Below are 24,544 nucleotides of genomic sequence, written 5' to 3'. Positions count from 1 at the left end.
CCACGAAGCACTGTCACACTAAATTCCCATTAAGAGAAACACTCACACTACAGAGGTGTGTGATTCAGGATAAGTTGTATTTGGTACCAGGATTTTAAAGAGCACTATTTTGACATGAAAATGTATTCTTCTCTGCATTAATGGCCTATATCTTCAGAGTTTTCAAGGTTTTCTAAAAGTTTCCTCTTTGGAAAGAAGAAATCTGAAAGTCCTATCATGCCGTTCTTCCTGGCGTCTCTAAATTGGAAACAGATAAAGATATTTATTCGTAATTTCTCACCGCACACTTAGTAACATTTTTACAAAATGCAATATAATTTAAAAGGTCTACTTTTAAAAACTATTTATAGTTGCTCATCAGTAATTCTTACTTCCAAAAATGAAGCATTCTATTTTCTTGTGCAAAGTGCATCAAAACGTATAATAAATGTAGCTTTATTTCTAGGTGAAAAGATGGGTACTATATGCATAGGTTTTTCTTTTTTGATGACTTGTGATCTCAGGAAAGTGGTGGGAGAAGGGGCTGCTGCACAGGGTCCCAGTTCTTTGGAGGCTTGGGACATGGATTTGGAATGAGATGGAACCACCAGCATCCCAGGCGGCTCTGTCAGGTGGAGTAGCCATGTCAGAGAGCACAAGAGAAGAGGTGCACGGATCGGGCAGGAGAAGGGGCCCAGCATGACCCGGATGGCGGTGCAGAAGCAGAGGCTGTGGGCACCAGGAGGAGAGCTGGGGACAAAGTACTGCGTCATCCGTGTGACTGCAGACACCAGCCGGGATGGCGTCAAGAATAAGGCAGAGAGAAGGGACGGCTTGGGAGCTGCCATCTTCCATGAGGACAGGAGTGTTGGAGTGACAGCAGATGACAGAGGAAGGAGGAAAAAGGGGGACCATGGAGTCCAGAGGCTCAGCCCATGGTAGGCAGAGGGGATGTGAGTTTGAAGGAAGGAGAGGAAACAGTGTGGAAGGGACAAGGAGACGAGGAGGGCTGGGGCAGGTGGGGCCGGGTGCGGGACACAGGCTCCACTGGGGCAGGAAGGGAGGTGGAGGCTGACGGATCACTTGAGCACCAGCTCCTGGTGCTGTGGCCTGCATCCTAGGCGGCATCATGGCCGGTTGGAAAGGGTGGGAGGAGGGGACAAGAGTCTGGGTGGTGACAACAGGCCAGGGGGCTTCCCAGGAGGCTGAGGCGAGCAGGGGTGTGTGCTGTGCCAGAAGGCGGCCCTGGGACCAGCCCCCATTGGTCCCCGTCCCTGGCTTACTGTCCTCTTGCCACTCAGCATGACCTGCTGTCTTAAAATCTGTTTGTCTGATGTCTGTCTGCTTCACAGGGCAAAACTCCAGGGGTTGGGGCGTGACCTGTTCACTGACTACATCCCCGGCACCTGCGCCAATGCCTGCCGCAGAGCAGGTGCTCAATAAACGGTACTGTGGGCAATTTGAGATGAGAGGTGTGGGGCTCAGGGACAAACCATAACCAGCACTTGGGGGGCAGTGGTCCCAAGGGGAAGTGCTGCGAAGACCTCAGGGACCCCAACTCCCTTGGGGCTGGAGCCTGGAGGACCTGGGCCCTTTCCTGCCCTTGCACCTAGAAGGCCCTTTCTTGCTGTTAACCAGGCTTACTCTGCAGCACCACAGCTCCCCGGACCCTGCGGCTGTCACCACCACCTCTGCACACCCCACCGGCCCCGGGCTGCTTTCTCTGCCTCCCCATAGGTAGTGCAGGGTGCAGAGTCAGCACCTGATGATGGTTTAGGGAATGAACAAATGAGAAATTCCGCAGGACCCAAGAGCTTTGTTCCTTTTTACTCTGCATCTTGTCTTTAAAGGGAGGATTCATTAATCTTGTTAAAAAATGTTACAGGTGATCAGAACACTGGACAATATATTGGAATGTTAGCTCCAAGTCATGCTTCAGAGCAGAACCAGCCTTACATCACATGCAGCCTGGTGCAAATATAATATAACATGCAATGTGTCGGAGTCATATAGCAAGTTCATCAGAGGGAGAACTGCGTGACTGATGTCAATGACATCCTCAAGTTTCTGCAAATGATCCTGTGTCCGTGGCACTACTGTCAGGCTGTCCACCAACGGTAATCTATGTCTACATTTCACTGTGGAGAAATTAATTCTATCTCACTTTTTAAATTATTATTATTATTATTATTTGAGATGGAGTTTCCATCTTGTGGCTCAGGCTAAAATGCAATGGCACAATCTCAGTTCACTGCAACCTCTGCCCCCCGGGCTCAAGAGATTCTCTTGCCTCAGCCTCCTGAGTAGCTGGGATTACAGGCACCCACCATCACACCTGGCACCCACCACCACACCTGGTTATTTTTTTAGTAGAGATGGAGTTTTGCCATGTTGGCCAGGCTGGTCTTGAACTCCTGATCTCAAGTGATCCACCCGCCTCGGCCTCCCAAAGTGCTGGGATCACAGGCGTGAGCCACCGTGCCCAGCCTCTATCTCACTTTTTAACATGCTACAGTTTAATACCACCTGACATGCTGTAGATAGGAATCAGGATAGATCTGGGATAAACAAGTCTTAATGACAGGATACATTGTCTCCCTCTAAAGTCTAAATTAACCTGAGTCTCAGCCCGCATGGGTGGGAGCCACAGGAGAGGTCAGGCTCCTTTCTGAGGTGCTGCCTGCTTTTGCTGATGGCCTTTGATCTGCAGCTCCACTTACGCACACCCTGAATACTATCAGGCGTGCCTAAACCTTTTGCTAAACACGGGATTCGTTGGGACAAAGTTATTGCAGACAAGGGACGTGATCTTGTGAAATATATATTTGGTCTTCAACCCCACCTCCTGGCATACAACTCCTAAAATCTGTGGAATCTCCAAAGTGAGTTCTTTCTTTATGCTCATAATTGGCTGATGCCCCAGGTAGCTTCAGGATGGGGCTGGTCACTGGAGAGCCCAAGGCAGGATTAGAGGGGTAGGACTTTCAGCCCAGCCCAACCTTGGAGGTGGGGAGAGGGGCTGATGGCTTAGGTGATCACTAATGGCCAATGATTTAATCAATCATGAAGCTTCCAGGAAAAAAAAAAACCTAAAAGGACAGGGCTTAGAAAGTTTCCCGGAAGCTAAACACATCGAGACCAACAGGAAGGTGAACAAGAGCTCATTCGAGGGCAGGGAGGGGACGTACCCCAACTCCATGAGGGCAAAAGCCCCCATGCTCCAGACCCTTCCAGACCTCGCTTTGTGTCTGTCTTCCTCTGACTGTTTATCCTTGTAATAAACTAGTAAACATGAGTGTTTCCCTGAGTTCTATGAGCCATTCTAGCAGATTAATTGACCCAAGGAGGCATTGTGGGAACCCCGATTTAGAGCCAGTCAGTCAGAAGCACAGGCAAAATCACCTGGGGCTTGCAACTAGCATCAGAAATGGGGCAGGGTGGGGGCAGTCTTGGGGACTGAGCCCTCAACCTGTGGGATCTCACGCTATCTCCAGGTAGACATGGTAGCGATAGAATGAGAACGCACAGCTGGTGTCTGCTGCAGGACTGCTTGCTTGCTTTTTGGTGAGGAAAAACCTCCACACATTTGATCACAGCAGTCTTCTGTGTTGACTACTGTTGTGGTGTGAGAGCAAAGGAAAAACTGAGTTTTTCCGTACAAGGCGGAAGTGAAACAGGAAATTCTCCCATGGTCAACATTCCTGAATCCTAGAGAGGGTGCATACTTACGCATTTTCCTTTAGAGAGGCAAGGTAGGATTCCGTCTCCAAGGGAGACACGTCTGAGTCTAATCTGGCCAAGTAGCGGTAGACGTAGGAAAACGTCTTGAAGGGGATGCGAGCGGGCCCGCCCTCCGGATCGTCCGTGAGGATCTCACACAGGTGCTTCAGCGCAGTGTTCAAGGACTAGGAGCACCACAGCCGGGTGGGGAGAAAAACAGTTACTCCTGGCATCACTCACACTGAAAGCAGGACCAGCAGAATCACCACTCTAGCGTATTTGACAGAAATTCTCCAAAAAGTATGCTCTCAGTCTGAACTGAGAACTAGGTGAATGTACAATTGCTATAATGAAAAATCAAAAGGAAAGGTTCGAATGGGGTGCAATTGACCAGGAAAAAAATTCTAATTCACAGATCTTATTTTCTATTAAAATAGAAATGACTGTTACAGACAAAAGGAAGCATCAATGTCTTTAAAACCAACTTCCTAAGCTAATGTGTACAGCCCTATCTGGCCCAGAGACACACCCGGGGACATGCCCAGGGGCTGAATGAACTCTGCCACCAGCCAGAGGTGCTGCCTGCAGAGGGCAGGGCTGGCAGCCAACGGCCTGCATGCCTACAAGGAGGCCCTGGGTGTCTGCCGATGCCTGCCCACCGAGCAGAAGGGAGGGCTCTGTCCTGGCTCTGTCCCTGTTCACACAGAAGGCTCTGGGCTCTGTCTCAGCTCCAGCACAGCAACCAGACTTCCTCCCTGCAGACCGTTCATCTCCCTCACACTCTTTCAAACTGCTGGGCTCATCCCAGACAGCAGCCCACTCTCTGCTTTCAGTGGGAAAGCCCGTCCTTTGGGCAGCCTTCCTGCCTCCACACGGCAGACACTTTCAGCACCTGCCCTCCCAGCCAAGTCCCTGCCGGGGGGTAGGGGGGGCGCAGCTAACAGGCCAAGGTTGTCTTCATGAGACCAGAGGCTGCATGGCACTGGAACTGCAGGGCCTGAGCACCAGGGCCCCCCGGGGCCAGCCCATGGCCTCCCACCTCCAACTTGGTCAGTTCATCCTTGTTGAAAAAACATGAGCTGTTTGTGTGTTTGTTTGTTTGAGGGTGGTGGGGGAACCATGTCACATAAGATTGCTATCTTTTCAAAAGAGAATACATAGCCCAGGTCTCCTTTTCTCCTTCCACATCAAGACATCATGACCTGCAGCCTTCAACACCCTGGCCAGGGTAAGCTGTGGGGGCAGGTGTCCTAATTCCACAGCAGGCCTATGGGACCCTCCCCTCAGTCCCCACCTCGAGTCCCTTCTGTGAAGGCCATCCTTGCCAGAGTGGCCATCTCATACCTGCCTGGATGGTCACGCTGCCTACTGACGAAGGTGAGCTCACATGGGTGGCTGCTTAAATGTAACCCCCCTCGCCAACACACACACATGGCAACAACCCTTCATTCCCTCCACATTCGCCAAGTGCCTGTTACACACCAGGATGTAGCAGTGAACAGACGCCTAACGCCTGCTCATGTGGAGATCCTGGTCAAGTGGGAGAGCCACAACACCTGGATTCTAGGGTGCTCTGGAAGGGGGTGTGCCCAGAGCAGCAGGCAGGCAGTGCCGGGATGGAGGGTGACATTTTCAATCGGGTGGTCAGGGAAGGTCAGAGCAGGGAGCATGTAAGCACAGACCCAGGGGGAAGGAGCCAGTCATGTGGGATGCTGGGAGAATTCCAGGGGCACTTCTGTGTGCTCCAGAAACAGCCAGGAGCTCCGGATAGCTAGAGCAGGCCATGGAGAGGCAGGAATGCAGGAAATGAGGTCAGCAGGATGGGGTGGGGTCAGATCACGGGGGTCTTTACAGACCCAGGGAGGACTTGGGCTTTGGCTGGCTTCTATGGAAAGGTGTCAAAGGGTTTCAAACAAAGACGGAGCACTGTGGAGTGTTTCTAAGGAGTCCTTCTGCCAATGTGTGAAGAGAAGTGAGGAGGGTGGAAGGCGGGAACCCGGCGAGGAGGCTGCTGGAATAATCCAGCCAGGGGCCTGGGTGGCAGCAGCCGACAGCTGGGAAGGGCCGGACTCAGCCTCTCCTGAAGGTGGAGTTACCAGAACTCCCTGGTGGTTGCATGTGGGCAGAGAAAGTGGTTCCAATGTTTAGTGCCTGAACAGCTACAAGGGTAGATTTGCTATCAACTGGGAAGTTCCAGAGAGAAGCTGAGTTTGGGGTGACTTCCACTGACATGTCTGTCAGGCGCCCAGTGGAACTGGTGACTCAGGTGGCTACTTAATAGGCCTAGTGCTCATGGAGGAGACTTGGGAGCTGGGCGAGATGGTGTATACAGGCGGGGTGGTGTACGTGGGGGGGATGGTGTACACGGGGGGATGGTGTACATGAGGGGGATGGTGTACACGGGGGGATGGTGTACACGGGGGGATGGTGTACATGGGGGGATGGTGTACATGGGGGGGATGGTGTACACGGGGGATGGTGTACATGGGGGGGATGGTGTACATGGGGGGATGGTGTACACGGGGGGATGGTGTACACGGGGGGGATGGTGTACATGGGGGCGATGGTGTACATGGGGGGATGGTGTACACGGGGGGGATGGTGTACATGGTAGGGATGGTGTACACGGGGGGATGGTGTACACGGGGGGATGGTGTACATGGGGGGATGGTGTACATGGGGGGGATGGTGTACACGGGGGGATGGTGTACATGGGGGGGATGGTGTACATGGGGGGGATGGTGTACACGGGGGGGATGGTGTACATGGGGGGGATGGTGTACATGGGGGCGATGGTGTACATGGGGGGATGGTGTACATGGGGGGGATGGTGTACACGGGGGGGATGGTGTACATGGGTGGGGCAGTGTATACGAGCAGGATGGTGTATACAGCCGAGCCCCATGAGGTTGCTGAGGTGGGAGGACAGTGCATGGACACGCCATACCACCAAGAGCTGAGGTGATGAGGGACCAGCCTGGGGACTTGAAAGGTGCAGCCAGGAGGGAGGCTGCTGGTGAGTGAAGAAAAGCATTTGCTGGTGGAGAGAGCAATCTCCTGTGTCAAAGCACACAGGACAGGACAGGAAGGACAAGGACTGGTGGGTGGCACAGGATTTCCTCGGAGCCCCCCGGTGCTGTGCTGGAGCCAGCTCATGAGCTGACTGCTAAGCTTCCGGCAGTTGTGTGAGCTGGAGGACTTCACCCTGGCAGCCTGAGCTCAGCCGCAGCGGGAGTATTTCCACCACATCGCTTGGCAAACATGACTGAGAACCAGGACCTTCCCGAGCAGGCTGGTACCCACAGGCTGCTGGGTGGGGTGTGAGGGCAGACTGAGAACTCCTGCTTGCAGCAGCCACGGAGGCGGCTGGCATCCCTGGGGAATTGCCTGCAGGGATGAATCTGGGGCTGTGCTTCCGAGGGAAGCGCAAGAAACAAACACAGTAGGGCCAGCGCAGAGCACCATCCTCACGGGAGAGCTGCAGACGCAGGGAAAGGGCCGCCACAAGCCAGGCCAGGCCTGTCTGGCTCCACAGTGGCTGTGTCACGAATAAATGCCACATCCTCAGGGACAGGGAAGGGCTCCGAGCCCGCTCCAGGCTGTGGGACAAAATGAGCCTTCCCTACAGAACACCATGGTCAGAGCAAGGCTGATAACACCACCCACTGTCCTCCTCTGGGAGTGAGAATAATGACAGTCACCACGTGTGGTTACTGTGAGGAGCAGACAGACCCCTTGGCCAGGCCCAGAGGGGCTCAGCAATCACCCAAGTCACCCAGCCAGGACTGGAGCGCAGCCAATGGGCCTTTGAGCTCACCCCAGTGACTACTCCGTTTTATTACATCTAGCAGCTGCCAGGCGGGCTCTGGGAACAAGACCTGGGGCAGAGACGTCGCCTATTTGAGGACCCAGATATTTGGCTGCAGGAGATGGAGCCCTGAACAGAACTGATCTCCCTGTCCCCAGCGGCCTGATGGGGCAGTTCCTCCCATTTCCACCCCCTTCCCACGCCAGCGGTGCTGGTGGCGGCTGCACCTGGCGCTGCCGAGGTGCAACATGATGCTCTCTCTAGGAAAAGTGCACAATCCGCTCTGCGGAGCTGCAGGCACTGCTCCAGGAGCACTGCACATGTGGCTCCTCTAAAAGACTGTCCCCAAGACAGGATTTGCTCAAAGTAGAGTCGTGTATTTCACAATCCACGTTCCTTGCTTGAAACTTTCAAAGACATGTTGTTATGACGGGATTTGCTTTTACACCCGACACAAATGGAAGTCCGTCACCACCGTGTGCAGGATTGCGGGGCCTCAGGAAGGATGAGTCGGGAAGGAAGGAGTTGGCGTGGATGGAGCAGGCAGATGAGATCTGTGTAACGCGCTGTTCCAAGGCTTCAGAGGAAGCGGTATTTAAGGAAAAATACATCAAAACACTCGAGCATCACTTCCTCTGCAAAGGCGTGATGACACTACCCATGTCAACGTTTCTGACAATAAGATCTGCAGCAATTTTTATACCCAGAAGGATTCATAAGGCAACTTGCTTGATCTTGTGCTGTGAGTTACGTTTCTTAAAATTTGTTTCTCAATTCCAAAGGCCTGTGGGTGGCACAGTCACTTGCACACCAGCCAAAAGACCCTCTCCTTGGCATGACTGCCCCATGCTGCCGTCTGTTGTGTTGCTGATTTATTCTCCCATGCGCGATATGTGCTGGGCAGAGGTGACTGGCAAGCTGCACTTCGTTGTTTTTTTTTTTTTTTTGAGATGGAGTTTCACTCTTGTCACCCAGGCTGGAGTGCAGTGATGCAATCTCGGCTCACTGCAGCCTCCGCCTCCTGGGTTCAAGCGATTCTCCTGCCTCAGCCTCCTGAGTAGCTGGGATTACAGGTGCCCATCACCACACCCAGCTAATTTTTGTATTTTTAGTAGAGACGAGGGTTTCACCATGTTGGTCAGGCTGGTCCCGAACTCCTGACCTCAGGTGATCCACCCACCTCGGCCTCCCAAAGTGCTGGGATTACAGGTGTGAGCCACTGCGCCCAGCCAAGCACTTAGTTTTTAACCAAGTATTTACACCTGATTCATAATCTGAAATTCAAATGGAGATGTGTGAAGAACACAGGCACGGGGGCACCCACTATTTTCCGGGCATTTTCGGCGTGCCAACTCTGTGGGCTTTTTCAGTTTCCAAATTATAGCTGCTCTCATGATGACACGAGACTCCTCAACAGTCACCTCACACCTCCCCAAGGGCACCTCTCAGCTGGCATGGAAACAAAAATAGGCCCGTTTTACACAGAATCAGAACAAAGGAAGTCCCCCTCTGAGGCATGGCTGCCTGTGCTGGGGGTAGAGACTGGACTTCCAGTGAAGCTGTGCCTCTAACCCAGCACTGCGTTTTCAAGAGCTGAAGGGCCTTTTCATCGAATTCTATTATCCTCTCCAGTTTTCTAATTTAAAACCATTTCTGGGGTTGACAGCAGGGAAGGGTAGGAGGCCCTGAATGGGAAGGAGCAGTTCACCTTGTGCCTGGGGTGTGATACCCTGTGCAGGACAGGGATGGGGAGGCCACAGCGGCCCATGGGAATCTCCGGCGGATGGGGCCAGGTTGGTCAGTGGAGCGTAGCCCTTGCCTCTTTCCCACAGAGGGAGGGAGATGAGCAATCAGGGGAACTGGAGCTGGGGCCAGGGGAGTCAGGAGCCCGAGCAGCTCCTTTGTCTTCAGGGACAGCTCCTAAACATGCCTGTGGCCTCAGGCTCCCACTGGGGGGTGGGGGCGTGGCTGTGTCTTCTCACCCGGCTGCAGGGGCTATGAGGAATTCTGTTGGCCTTTCTTGGACACTTCCGAATGCGCTTTCGAGCCCTAGCTGGGGAAACCTGGAAGGAAACGGCAGCAAGGAGTAAGCCAGGATGCAGCCTCTGTCACTGGCGCAGGTGGCCATCACATCGGACCGACAGGGTACCGCCATAGGTCAGTCACTGAAGCTGACATGCTGTAGCACAGCTGGATGGGGCGATGTTCTGAGAGCTGCAAAGTGTGTGTTGTCAGGAGGAGGCCGAGGCTGAATGCCTTCCAGGGGATGAATCACTTCAGGACACAAAATGATTTTGATGATCGTCCTGAGGAGTTGTTATTCTCCAAGATAGGAAATCTCAGGTGTAAACTTGAATAAGGTGCTCCTAACCTGTGGGCTGCACACTCCTTGGGCTACGGAGCCACTAGGAGGAATCCTCCCCTCTTCCCACTTCCAGGTCACCTGTTGTGACTCAGCTTCTCTCTGCCTTGGGGCACCAGCCTGCAATCCTGACGGTGCCTTCCTCAAAAGGTTGTTGAGAGGATTCCAGAGAACACACACGCAGGGCTCTGCGCACTCCCGCACAGTCACACGCTAGAAATCAGGCCCACTGCGTGCACCGTGTTCAGATGGAAAGCCGCGTTAGACACGTGTGCATCTGCGCTTGTAAACGAAGACAGATGCTTCTGCGACTAAGGAAGTTCAGATGTGTTTAAAAGCCCGACTACAGTCAATGTTCTTTGTTTTGATCATGACGGACTGACTCTGTCAATGTGAGTATGGGGATGAAGGATTTGGTTCACAATTTTCTTATCTTAAAAAAAGATCTCCATGCTTAAAAGACAAAACAAAACATCTTGATCCACAGCTTTAATGCTCAGGATCATTAATGGCATCACAGAAACGGAAAAATAAGAGTCAGCCAGGATCTGTGGCTTGCACCTATAAACCTCAGAACTTTGGGAGGCCAAGACGGGAGGATGGCTTGAGCTCAGGAACTGAGACCAGCCTAGGCAACATGGCAAGATACTTGTCTCTACAAAAAATAAAAAATCAGCTGGATGTGGTGCCGCATGCCTGTAATCCCAGTGACTTGGGAGGCTGAGGTGGGAAGATCGCTGGAGTACAGGAGGTTGAGGCTGCAGTGAGCTATGATCATGCCACTGCACTCCAGCCTGGGTGACAGAACGAGACCCTGTCTCTTAAAAAAAAAATTTAAATAAAAGCCACAACATATAAATATGGTCATTTCACGATGCAAGCACATCAAAACATTGAGAAAGAGGACAGGAATCTCTTAACACCCAGATGGCCATTTAATGTCCTTGTTCACCTGCCTGGGGCAGCTCACGGTGCCCCTTAACCTGAATTGATAGCTTTTGATATAATAAGTAAGCAGTGTTCAGGGCTTCAAGGATGTAACAGGACATCAGCTCCAAGAATCTGGTGATGTTTGCCCATTTTGTTCACTCCAGAACCTTCAGCACTTAGAACAGGGCCTGGCACAAAATAATGCACAGTAAACATTTGTGGAATGAATGATACGTATGACTCAGAAATTGAAGCAGAGGTTTCCAGTCTTTTTAGAGATCTTGAACTCGATGAATTTCACTAGAGTGATTTCTAAGAGAAATAAATGTAAACAGCACAGAGAGTACACCTGCCACAAGCCATGCCCCCACCATAGACACAGGGCAGGAATGACATCTATCTTGCTCACGCAGGCAGCATCTAGCCACCAATTACACAGCATCGTATGTGAAATAAACTTCGGCAGGTGGTAACCCACCACAAATTCTTCTCATCGCACTTCGCTCCTTTATTTCCTCCTTTTTGAAGGTATTTTTTTAAAGCATAAAAATGAACGCTTATGACGCTGAACGACACGAAGAAACCCCTCCTTGAATTCACAGCTTTGTGTTCTTAGCACACCTCCAAGCCACCCAGGGCCAACAGGGTCAACACCAAGTGTCCACACCAAGGCCTGGTGGGTCCGAGCACCTCCTGTCTACCCAGCACACCCCGAGACGGGTGTTTGAACTCATGCTCAGCACTCTGTGGGCCACGGGAGCCAGGGCAGAACAGGCATCCCTGGCAGCAGACATGGACCCCAGACGAGCACATGCTCCTCTGAGGGAGGAGAGGTCAGCTTCCACACTTGAAACTGACCCTGAGTCTACAGCTGCACTGGACCAGAGCAGAGGGTGGCTGTGGCTTTCTACAACCAAGAGAGGCCTCCAGCACCTACAGAAGGAGTCTAAGAGCAAATCTGGAGTCCTGCTGGCAAAGGTGGCTCAAGTTAGGAGACAGGCAGGAACCCGCAGTGACACACAGCATGCTTCCTGGTGTCAATTGATTCCCTGTGGGTCAAGTAACATATGATAGGAAGAACACAAAAGAATGTGTGCTGTTTGTGATGTCCCTTCCCCAGGAGTCAGCTTAGACGGCCAAGCTCTATCCTTAACACAATGTCTCCATCTAGTGTCACACACTCTACACGGAAAAGAGGCCTTATTTTTCAAATCAGATTCAATTGTGTTTTAAATCTAGTGCTAATTTTCACAATTAGGGAGGTGAAAACTATAAAGATGGATCCAAAAACATGAATTATTCTACTTTCTCATCCTTGTTAAAATAAAAATTTTACAACTAAGCTTAGAGGCAGAAACCACCAACATTAATTCAAACATTGCATACAATTTTATATTGTTAACATATCGATTTCAGGGCCGGGTGCAGTGGCTCACACCTGTAACCCCAGCACTTTGGGAGGCCGAAGTGGGCAGATCACCTGAGGTCAGGAGTTCAAGACCAGCCAGGCCAACATGGTGAAACTCTGTCTCTACTAAAAATACAAAAAATTAGACAGGTGTGGTGGTTCACGCCTGTAATCCCAGCTACTTGGGAGGCTGAGGCATGAGAATCACTTGAACCTGGGAGGCGGAGGTTGCAGTGAGCCCAGATTGCACCACTGCACTACAGCCTGGGCAACAGAGCAAGACTCTCTCTCTCTCAAAAAAAATATATATGTATATACACACACACATATATATTTTAGGCTGGGTGCAGTGGCTCACATCTGTAATCTGTAATCCCAGAACCCGAGGCTGGTAGATCACCTGAGGTCAAGAGTTCAAGACCAGCCAGGCCAACATGGTGAAATCCCATCTCTATTAAAAGTACAAGAATTAGCTGAGCATGGTGGTGCATGCCTGTAATCCCAGCTACTCGGGAGGCTGAGGCAGGAGAATCGCTTGAACCTGGGAGGCTGCAGTAAGTCAAGATCGCACCATTGCACTCCAACCTGGGTGACACAGTGAGACTCCATCTCAAAAAATACATAGCTAGATACAGATAAAGATAGATAGATAGATAGATAGATAGATAGATAGATAGATAGATTTCACAGAGTTCCAGGTTAACAAAGTGACATAAAAATGTCTCCAATAATTAAACGTATTTGCTTTTGTCTATCTTGATAATACCCCTGAGACACTCCCCTGGTGCCATCTGCACCTGTCCTTGCTACTGGAGGGTACCGGGCCTGCCAACATTCAGGCCTTGGCACAATTAGCTCGGGGCTGACAGGAAGCACCTCCACTGCCTTTGAGCAGTTACACAACAAAACTCTTGCTCATTCCACAGCCACACCACACCCGACTCCCTGAGGGCACGGAGCTTCCCACTGGGGCCATCCGCGGAGCTGGTGAACTGCGCCGCACTCAGATGTGACATGGAGGAAGGGAATGAACAACGCAGCCTGTGATGTACAGATGAATACATCTAGTCATATAATTTAGGATGAAAATTTCAGAAAATTACTGACAACACAATTGTCTTTTCATCAAGTCAAAACCAACTAAAATTCCACAATGTACCTCTTGGGGGACACATAGAAGCATGTGTTTCAGAGGCCAGGGAGCGAGAAGCAGGAGCTTTAGAAATGTCATTGCTTCAGGCCACCAGGCAGGGGGACAGGACGCGGGAGGAGGCCACGGTGGTTGGAAGTGACTGTCGGTGCGTTAGTGACCACGTTGGGTAGGCTTGCGGGTGTTTACTACCACCCATTTCAAGTAATTTGTTTTATTTATTTATTTTTTTTTTGAGACGGAGTCTCGCTCTGTCGCCCAGGCTGGAGTGCAGTGGCGCAATCTCGGCTCACTGCAAGCTCCGCCTCCCGGGTTCACGCCATTCTCCTGCCTCAGCCTCTCCGAGTAGCTGGGACTACAGGCGCCCGCCAACATGCCCGGCTAATTTTTTTTTTTCTATTTTTAGTAGAGACGGGGTTTCACCGTGGTCTCGATCTCCTGACCTCGTGATCCGCCCGCCTCGGCCTCCCAAAGTGCTGGGATTACAAGCGTGAGCCACCGCGCCCGGCCAAGTAATTTGTTTTAATGAAAATGGAATGAAAGAGCTCTGTGCATGGACCAAAGCTGAGTGAGGGCTGTGAAGCAAGGACCATGGGCACCCAGTTATACATGCTGGGGCCACAGACTGAAGGGAGGAGGGACAATCAAATTGTTCATCTATGTAGTAAAGGGAGCTCGTTCTCCTTTCTCTGCCCCCTTTCTTCATAAGCTTCACATGGCGGATGCCCGGTTACTCTTCCTTCACCCAACCACTAACCACCATGTCTCACAGCAAGACTTTAGCTGAGAAGACTGACTCTGGGTTTGCAAAGGAAGCCCTGCCAACATCATCCCAGCTCCAACCTCTCCCTTCTCGCCCCAACCTCCCAGGCTCGCCTCGTCACCTGGAGGATCATGTCTTATTCCTAAGTCGCTTGGCTTATACTCGAACATCAGCAAAGTTGCACTGTATCTATTAGTTATTAATAATAGATTTCTAAGGCCGGCGCAGTGGCTCACGCCTGTAATCCCTGCACTTTGGGAGGCCAAGGTGGGCAGATCACCTGAGGTCAGGAGTTCGAGACCAGCCTGACCAACATGGGGAAACCCTGTCTCTACTAAAAATACAAAATTAGCCAGGCATGGTGGCACATGCCTATAATCCCAGCTACCAGCTACTCGGGAGGCTGAGGCAGGAGAATTGCTTGAACCTGGGAGGCAGAGGTTGCGGTGAGCCGAGATTGCGCCATTGTACTCCAGCCTGGGCAACAAGAGCAATATTCCATCTCAAAATAAATAAATAATAATTAGATTTCTACTAAGGTAGAAAATAATTGTATGCCTCTTTCCACAGATGAGCAAAACAGTTATCAGTTTACAAAATGATTTGTAGTTTTAAAAAGTCATTGATGCATTTTCTTCTAAAACCTAAATATATTTTAATAGTATCCATATCTTTCACCTACTATTAACTTTTAAATTGAGGCATTTATAAATAATTTCTGTAAATTAAAATAACTATAAGCCTGAAAATATTAATATAATAGGCCTGGAGCGGGGGGAAATGCTTTTCTAAGACAAAGTTACTAAAGTGTTTCCTTTAGTTACTGAAACCTAAGTTATTTTTAAGCTGGGACCATGATGACACAGAATTACTAATATGCTATTTATAGGTACATACCCCACCAAGCATGCTGCATCCAAGTGCTAAAAAGTTTATCCACTTGATTTTGTTTTCACAAGGATCCAGTTGCAAGAGCGCTTTGAATTTTTCCTTTGGCAGGCACAAGTTCTTCCACTTCTGCTCAAGATCTGCTAATTCCACATACTGCTTGTGGTGACACTGTTTGGAAAACACAGTATGACAATTTATGTACGTTTTAAAACCTGGGAAACAATAGAATGCTGTGAATATTCAACATACACCAAGTAACCTGCCCCATGCAGGGCACAGATGAACTCCAAATGCATGACAGTGGGTTCTGTCAGCCCTGGGGAGGGGAGGCAGGGAAGGCAGCGAGTGGCAACCTTTTATTTCTTACATGAAAAAAGGATGGTGAAGCGAATACGGCATCATGTTATGACTTAATGAAACAGGCATACTGATATTGAGTATACGATATTCCACTATCTGTCTGAAATGCTTCACAATAAAAAATAAACCTCAGTAAAAAACATTTTAAAAATCCAGCCCCTAAACACATTAACAGTTAGATAGGAGAGATCTTAAAACTGAAAATAACTGTATTTCTTCTACTATATATTTATTTGTTAATTTTTGGACAGTCTCATTCTGTTGCCCAGGCTGGAGTGCAGTGGCATGATCTCGGCTCACTGCAACCTCCACCTCCCAGGGTTAAGTAATTCTTCTGCTTCAGCCTCCCAAGTAGCTGGGATTACAGGTGCGCACCACCACTCCCTAAGTTTTGTATTTTTATTGGAGACAAAGTTTCACCTTGTTGGCCAGGCTGGTCTTGAACTCTTGACCTCAAGTGATCTGCCCGCCTCAGCCTCCCAAAGTACCGGGATTAAAGGCATGAGCCATCATGCCCGGCCTTCCTTCTACTATTTTAAACAATCTATCAAAACTGATAACTTCTGCAATCTGCTAGCAGTATCTTGGATGAAAAGGCTTGAGCAATTTCAGCATGTCTTTTCCCAAGCTACACCATTCAAGAGTTCTTCATTTCCCTTAAGGTAGCCATGGAAAAGTCCTAGTTTCAGAATTCACTGTATCCTGCACAGAAGCACAGCATTTCACAATGTAGAATGGGGATAAGTCAGTTTGAAAATCAAGGTTATGCCACTGGTGTCTCTTTTAGCAAAAGAACCGAGTTATGAGGAACGCCTAGCCTTGCTCCGTGACCCACTTTCTAGTACCTCATGTCTCTAAAAACAGGATGGAGTGTGGGGCAAAGAAGTGCAAGGCAGGAAGGGGGCCCAGGCTCTCCACAGAACTGGACAGCAGAGGCTGCTGCCGACCTTGGGGGCCAAAGGCCAGCCCCGCCTTCCAGACAGAGAAGGCAGAGGCTTACTCAGGCCTGCACACAGCTTTCACAAACGCACACCTGGAGAACGACTGGAAACCCCCCAGGTTCTGAAATTTTGTATATTTTGCCCAGCAGAATCTAGTGTCATGTAAATTTTGTATTTAAAAGAAATTATATTTCACTTTTCTAAAATCTACCCCTGGATAGTTACTTGGGGCTGTTGAAGCTAGAAAAAGACCTCCGGAACACAACATATTTCTTCCTTGAATCAACCTTGATGATGCATGGCAGGGAAAGCAGGACTTCAGGGACCTCGGGAGGTTTGAAATACACTGCTGGGGTGTGCCCTGCTCTGTCATCAATGCACAGTGAACGGTAAGGAAAGCACAGGCCAGCTGCCTGAGGCCACAGAACCCCGCATACCTGCTTGTGCAAAACTTTCAGGAGTCCTTGAGTCAGGCCCGTGTCTGTTTTCTGGGTTGCCATGGGCATTTCCATTCTGTCCTTTACAGGAAGTGGATCTCCTCTCGACAAGGCTGAAAAATAGCTAATAAATAACAGACATCTCTGAAAGCTCATCGATACACAAAAAGCAGCTATGCAATGCAACTTCTTAAATAACCCCCCAAAACAACGGTGATTAGGAAGGACAGCTCTAAAGACCAACATCCCGGGCTTATGTCCTGGTTCCTCCACTTAGTTCTCTGACCTAACCTTCTCTGTATGCCTTAGTTTCTCTGTTGGCAAAGGGGATAATGAGAGTCCCTGTTGGAGGGGCGGGGAGCACTGTGTGAGAAGGGCTTGGCGCAGTGGCTGGCACTGGCAGAAGCTCCTTCAACGTGTGTGATTCTTCCCCTCCTCCCTCCCACTTCACAATCAGCTGGAGTTCCATGTGTTACTCTTTCTTTTTTTTTCCTAAATTTTTTGAGACAGGGTCTCACTCTGTCACCCAGGCTGGAGTGCAGTGGCGTAATCATGGCTCACTGTAGCCTCTACCTCCCAAGCTCAAGGGAGCCTCCCGCCTCAGCCTCCTGAGTGGCTGGGACTACAGGCACACACCACCACACCTGGCTAATCTTTTTAATTATTTCTCGTAGAGATGTGGTCTTGTTCCATTGCCCATGCTGGTCTGGAATTCCTGGCCTCAAGTGATCCTCCCAGCTTGGCCTCCCAAAGCGCTGAGATAATAGGCGTGAGCCACTGTGCCCGGCCGTCTTCCCACTTTTGACAGGTGGGTTTGGCCTTCCTGCTTTTTGAGGTGCTTGACTTTAAGCATGTCTGCATATTCAACCCTGAGGCAGCCCAGGAACACACAGGTCACTTACTTCCACACTGGGAATGGCAGGTGCTGGCCTGGCTTCCATCCCCCCACCCCCACTTTTCCTGCCTGGTATTTTTCTCCTTAATTGTTCCTTTCTGGGACACTGATATTGCTGCTTTTGTTGGGGGCAAGAGTGGGAAACTGTTGGGGCAATAAGTCAAGAGGGAACCCACACCCAGCCTCTGGCTCGTGGTGGGAGGGGTGCCAGGCAAGACCTTCTGAGCAACTCACGCCCCTTGGTATCTTTGCCAGAGGTGGCGATGCTGAAGCCACATCATTTGGGGCCCTAATGACTTTAGCATGAGGAAAAGAGACAGCATATCCAGGAAAATGAACATCAAAGCATCCACCAGGGCCACAGATAACAATTTTAAAGCCATGAGTAGTTAGAAACATTGCTACAGATAAATATGGATAAGTCGATATTTGATCGACTAAAATAAACTTCATATCTCATCCTTTCTCTCTCTTTACACCCCTCAAATTTGACTTTGTTTTCTTGCTTTGTAAGACAACTTCAGCTCCATTTTGTGGCTTTGTTAATGATTTGAAGGCAGCAGTGAGTTAGACAAATGTGAACCTAAAGACCTAAAGGGTGCAGGTGAAGAATGGGTGCCTCGTTTTGCCACATTCCTACTAATCAAGGTTTTCACCTATTTCATGGGGGTAATTCCTCATAACTCAGGCAAGGAATCCCGAGCTAGGTACAGCCTCTGGAGGCAGAGTTCTCAGTGGGGGATAATGCTTCTCCTCCTTCCCCCGCCTGCCACCTTCCTCCCCAGCCAAAAGGCATTTGGCAATTTCTGGAGACTATTTTTTTTCTTTTTTTTTGAGACAGAGTCTTGCTCTGTGGCCCAGGCTGGAGTGCAGTAGCACCATCTCAGCTCATTGCAACCTCCACCTCCCGGGTTCAAGCTACTCTCTGGCCTCAGCCTCCTGAGTAGCTGGGATTACACGTGTGCACCACCAAGCCCAGCTGATTTTTTATATTTTAGTAGAGACAGAGTTTCACCATGTTGCCCCCAGGGTGGTCTCAAACTCCTGAGCTCAGACAATCAACCCGCCTCGGCCTCCCAAAGTGCTAGGATTACAGGCGTGAGCCACCGCGCCCGGCCTGGAGACATTTTTGATTGTCACAACAGAGGGTGGATGGTACTCCAGGCATCTGGTGGGTGCAGGCCAGGAGGCTGCTGAGTCCCATCATGCACGAGACGCCCCTTCCTCCTGTGCCCTCCCCAAATGTCAGTAGGGCCGAGGCTGGGAAAGCCTGCTTTTGAGGCGAGACCAACTAATGTTACCCTCTGCCAGTTCCCTTGAGGCACACGCCAGCCAAAGCAGCCTCTATTACTTGACTGATTCTTACGCTCATTGTCCTGTGTGAGGCACAGTTGCACGATGGTATCATAAGGAACAGCCGACTCCCCTCACAGTGCAGTCCACAGGCTTAGGAGGAGGCTGGCTCATCTTTGATATTTGCCCACCTGAAAAGCTCCTTTGAAAAGAACCCTAACCTGAGGAAAGAGGAATGCCTACTTGCTTCATCTTTTTTGTTTGTTTGTTTTTTCTTTTTTAGACAGGCTCTTGCTGTGTCACCCAGGCTGGAGTAGAGTGTTGTGAACATGGCTCACTGAAGCCTCCAACTCCTGGGCTCAAGTGATCCTTCTGCCTCAGCATCCTGAATAGCTGGGATTACAGGCATGCACCACCACGGCCAGCATTTTATTTTTAAATAAATAATTTTATTTTTAGTACAGACAAGGTCTTGCCATGTTGCACAGGCTGGTCTCGAGCTCCTGAGCTCAAGTAACCTGCCCACCTCGTCCTCCTAAAATGTAGGGATTACAGGTGTGAGCCACCATGCTCAGCCTACTTGCTTGTTCTATAGCAGTTATGTACGTGGGTATCCTGGTTTCCTGTTTTGGTTTTGATGGTTTTTCTTCTTCCTGTCTCCACCCCCTTCTTCCTGTGCTGCTTCCTCTTCCTGGAATCCTCTCCACCCCGCCCAAGCCCCAATCTCTCTTCCTACAAAATCTCTCAAGGACCAAGCCACTCTTTGCTTAAATTTCATGACCCTTCATTTTTGCCCTTACCAAGTCCTGCCTTACTCAAGTTAGTTTTGAATAGCTGTCCCTGACAGATTATGTCCTGTGACAGCTGAAACACATTTCAGCCTATAATTACATATATACTGCCGAATGAATAATGCCTGGGTTTTCTCCTAAACTCAAAAATTGTTCTTGGTCAGGTGCAGTGGCTCAAGCCTGTAATCCCACCACTTTGGGAGGCCAGGAGGGCATTATTTATTTTTATGATGGAGTCTTGCTCTATCATCCAGGCTGGAGTACAGTGGCACGATCTTGGCTCACTGCAACCTCCACTTCCTGGGTTCAAACAATTCTCCTGCCTCAGCCTCCCATGTAGCTGGGATTACAGGTGCGTGCTACCACGCCAAGCCAATTTTTGTATTTTTAGTAGAGACGGGGTTTCACCATGTTGGTCAGGCTGGTCTTGAACTCCTGACCTCAGGTGATTCATCAGCCTCGGCCTCCCAAACTACTGGGATTACAGGCGTGAGCCACCATGCCCAGCCTGATTAAGCCTTTTAAAGTGAAGTTTAGGCTGGGTGCGGTGGTTTACACCAGTAATCCCAGCACTTTGGGAGGCCCAAGTGGGTAGATCACCTGAGGTCAGGAGTTTGAGACCAGCCTGGCCAACATGGTGAAACCTCATCTTTAGCAAAAATACAAAAATTAGCCGGATGTGGTGGCAAGTGCCTGTAATCCCAGTTACTTGGGAGGTTGAGGCAGGAGAATCGCTTGAACCCAGGAGGCAGAGGTTGCCGTGAGCCAAGATCTTGCCATTGCACTCCAGCCTGGGCAACAAGAGTGAAACTCCGTCTGAAAAATAAATAAATAAATAAATAAAGCGAAGCTTAAAATAACTATCTCTAAGGTATTACTAAAAATAATTTAATGTTCCAAGAAGATGTTGCTAAATCTTGGAATTTTTTTGTAGAGCACAAACTCTTATAAATCCTTTTATTTAAGCTTGAATAATGGTTAAAACCGGAGGCTATATTTCTTTAGCAAGAACTCTGAAAGAGTCTTTCAGAAACCATTAATAAAAGCGTTTCTCAGAAGGCAAGCACTGCATGGACAAGTAGCTCAGTTGGTGGGTAAAATAACAGCCCTGAAGGTATCCAGGTCCATGTCCCAGGAACCTGGGAATGTTACTTTACATGGTAACAGGGATTTTGTGGACTGATTAAAGATCTTGGGTGGGAAAACTGCCCTGGACTATCTGGATGGCCACTGAATGCAATCACCAGTGTCCTTGGAAGAAGGAGGCAGAGGGAGATTTGAAGATGCTGGCCTTGAAAATGGAGGAAGGGGACATGAGCCAAGGAGTCCAAGAAATGCAGCTCTAGAAGCCAGAAAAGGCAAGGAAACGAGCTGGGTTTTCCTGAGCCGCTGGAAAGAGCAAAGCCCTGCCAGCACCTTGATTTTAGCCTAGTGAAACTAATTTGGACTTTTGGCCTCCAGAACTGCAAGAATGTATGTCTGTGTTTTAAGCTGTCAAGTTTTGTGGTGATTTGTTACAGCAGCCAAAGGAAACTAATTCACCGTGGTTATAGAGTTTAGAGAAAGCCAGCAAAATTTGGCTTTTTTTTTCTTTTTAAATTAGTTTTCTTATTAAAAAAAAAAAAAATACAGATGGGGTCTTGCTGTGTTACCCAAGCTGGTCTCAAACTCTTGGGCTCAAGTGATCCTCCCAGCTTGGCCTCCCAAAATGCTGGGATTACAGGCATGAACCACTAAGCCCAGCCAAAATTTGAAATGTTGATGACTAAAATATTTAAATTAAATTTACACCTGTGCTGACTCTTGTCATCATAAAAGTGAGTTTTTGTTTTACATCTGTTTATTGAAAAGGGTCAAAGAGCTCTCCTGTAAAACCAAGGGAATTTCTTTTAATGCCTCTAAGATCTGTTGACTTGTAACTTTGAGATTATGAATGTCTGTTCCTGGAAAGTGTTGGAATGTTTGTGGCAAAAAAAAACTATGAAGGTTCATTTGCTGGACAGTTTACCCTGAGCACTCTAGGGATGATGACCTCAGTATGACCACGGTCGTTCCAGTTCTAATAAATTTAACCAGCTCTGGGTATACATAGCTCTGAGAGGATTCTCTCCAGATGAGGAACTAGCTAAAATATTCCTCTTTGCAAAGTCATTTCACAAAGTGACCACAACCGTGTAATTTTTTAACATAATGCAGACACTTTTTTGCCCAATGCAATTGCTTCGTTAAGTTTTAGTCTATCTTCATCACAAACACTTTTGAACAACTGAGTTGCCATTACGTTGTAGGTGAGCATTTTGCAATAATTTCGGGTCTCATGGTCGATAAATCGAAATGGTTCCTAGATAACACACTCAAGTATAGATGTCACCAATGCTAAGGGGAAAGTTGTGCCTGATACTCTTAAGTACGCTGAGCGCCGCGTAGGGCCCCTGGTCCGGGAGGAGGGCTCTCTGGGCTCGTCTGGCTTGGGCACGTAGACCAGACAGCTCCCCAGGCCGAGGGCGCTTACCCCGCGGACCACTGCAGCACGTCGGCCGGCTGGGTGCGGATGGCAGCCTTGGTGAATTGCTTCAGGATGTCCGGCAGCTCCGGGGGAATGTGGATCTGCTGAGCGCAGAACATGGTGTCGGGAAGCGGCATCGCTCTCCGCAGAAGGGACCAGGCTGGTGAATCGCGGCGCGCTGCGAGGAAGAAGGGCGGCTGTCGGTTAAGGGCGCGGTGGAGCCGCTAGCAGCGCGGGGCTCGCGGCCAGGGCCACCTCCCATCCCGTTCCCGAGGTTGGGGCCGGCTTCGCGGGGCTCTTACCCGCTCCTCCGCGGGCTTCGGGGGAAATGAGGACCAACTACCCCTCCAACACCACCCCAGACCCTGCAGTTCCCGAGCACCAGCCGGCACTACGGACGCGCTCGGTATCCAGGCAACCGGGACGCGAGCAAGCCCCGCCCCTGGAGCCGCGCACGCGCACGCGGCCCTGAGCGAGGCGGGGCTGCTCCCGGGCGGGACATGGAGGTGCTGGCGCAGTCCGGCTCGCAGCAGCCACTGCTCCCCAGTGGTTCAGAGCCGCGCGAGCTGAACGTTTCGCTTACAAAAGGGTCTTCGGATCGGTTTCTCACCGCCGAATGTGAGCGGCGAAATCACGAAGGACTCCCTCTTCTCCTTGCTCTGGCTGCGTGAGGCTGAGGCGAGGGGACTCGGGCCTGCTAGGAGGGAAGCGGGTTAAGTGAAAGGGCTGATCGCCTGGGCGACACGGGCCCCGCTGCGGGGCCCGCCTGCGCCTGGGACCGCTCCTCCAAACGTCTCGGGCTTCGAACTTCGCACTTGCTGTTCCCTGGCCTAAGCCGTCCCGTAGTGAACCTGAGTTCTTCATTTAAAAAGCCACTTAGACAGTGGGCAGTTTCCAGCTAAAACAATATTGTATTTGTTTTCTTACGATAGGCTGCTTGATCCAATGTGACTGGCTGTAGAAGGAAATAAATCACATCTGTCAAAAGAGCCTCGAGTGGAAGGATAGGAGAAACCTCGAATTTGGTGGGTGCTGACCAAGGCACCACGCCAGGTGTTAACTTTGCTTTAGGGGGTGACCTGGCTGGCTGCTGCAGTTGCGGTTAACAGCCACCGTATGGATGAGACTCCAGATCCACCTGCTCCTGCATTCCTCAAAACAGGAAGATGGAGAACTACAGCGAGCTACTTCCCGGAGGGGCCGATGGCAAGCCCTCCCTTCAAAGAAACTGGGGAAGTTGCCCGATTTTGATCGTTTCCATCCAAACACCCACCAGACAATATATACATATACATTTCTAAATTAACAGCATTGGCAAAAACTGAAAATACTTTTATTTAAAGCTGATGACAGTATGAAAACAAGAAATCGGTCCAGGCGCGGTGGGTCACGCCTGTAACCCCAGCACTGATCACAAGGTCAGGAGTTCGAGACTATCCTGGCTAACATGGTGAAACCCCCTTCTCTACAAAAATTAGCTAGGCGTTGTGGCGCGTGCCTGTAATCCCAGCTATTTGGGAGGCTGAGGCAGGAGAATAGTTTGAGCCCGGGAGGTGGAGGTTGCCGTGAGCAGAAATGGCACCACTGCACTCCAGCCTGGGCGACAGAGTAAGGCTCTGTCCCCGGCCCCCCCACCCAAAAAAAGAAAAAAAAAAAAAAAAAGGAATCTTCTATGTTGTTGAGAGGGATGTTAATTAGTACCTTTATGGGGCAGTAATTTTAACACTAAAATTTTTCGATGATTGTGCAATATTACTTCTGGGAACTTATCCTACAGAAATGCTATAAACAGTAATATGGACAAAAATCTTTACCATATAAATTGGGTAAATGTCTTTTGGAAAACAAATCATGGCCTGGCCACACAATGGTATGAAAAGATGCCCGTGTAAAGTGAAAAAAAGCATCTTGTCGAACAATCTGCATAGTATGACACCTTTGTTGTGATAAATGATTCTGTGAAGGTATGTCTGGAAGCACATAACTAAACTATTAATAGCAGTTACCTCTGGGAAACAGGACAGGGATTTCAGGTTTTATTTTGGCCATAGACACATTATTTTGATTCTAAATCCATCATTTATTTACTAACTTAGCATTACTATTGAGTACCAAATATTTGCCAGGGAATTGTTCTGGGAATACAGTAATAATTCAGTTTAAAAAAATAAAATCTTTGGAGCTTACATTCAAGTGGGAAAAAACATGCAAATATAAACAACAAAGGTAAACCATATAGTATGTTTAAAAGTACAAAAGAGAGCCGGGAGTACAAAATACAGCAGGGAGATGAGACAGGAATGCCCCAGT

At 49.6% G+C, this 24,544-nt stretch overlaps 2 protein-coding genes across 2 annotated transcripts; both read right to left on the bottom strand.

The window, feature by feature from the left end:
• Nucleotides 1-58: 58 nt before the first annotated feature.
• ROPN1L (rhophilin associated tail protein 1 like) lies at nucleotides 59-22,682 on the bottom strand. The gene is made up of 6 exons (XM_012501599.1): nucleotides 22,537-22,682; nucleotides 22,241-22,412; nucleotides 16,750-16,873; nucleotides 15,018-15,179; nucleotides 3,709-3,884; nucleotides 59-237 (listed from the first exon to the last, which is right to left on the bottom strand). The coding sequence occupies exons 2-6, from the start codon at nucleotides 22,369-22,371 to the stop codon at nucleotides 138-140; spliced, it is 693 nt and encodes a 230-aa protein (XP_012357053.1). The 5' UTR covers nucleotides 22,372-22,412; nucleotides 22,537-22,682; the 3' UTR covers nucleotides 59-137.
• LOC101177766 lies at nucleotides 390-1,110 on the bottom strand. The gene is given in 2 exon segments (XM_012501598.1): nucleotides 390-645; nucleotides 647-1,110. Coding segments are annotated over 2 exon segments (720 nt in total).
• Nucleotides 22,683-24,544: the final 1,862 nt, after the last annotated feature.

The sequence above is a fragment of the Nomascus leucogenys genome, chromosome 6, assembly GCF_006542625.1.
Source record: "Nomascus leucogenys isolate Asia chromosome 6, Asia_NLE_v1, whole genome shotgun sequence".
Classification (NCBI taxonomy): Eukaryota; Metazoa; Chordata; class Mammalia; order Primates; family Hylobatidae; genus Nomascus; species Nomascus leucogenys.
The sequence above is the reverse complement of the archived record's forward strand: the minus strand, read 5'-3'. Positions and strand labels throughout refer to the sequence as shown.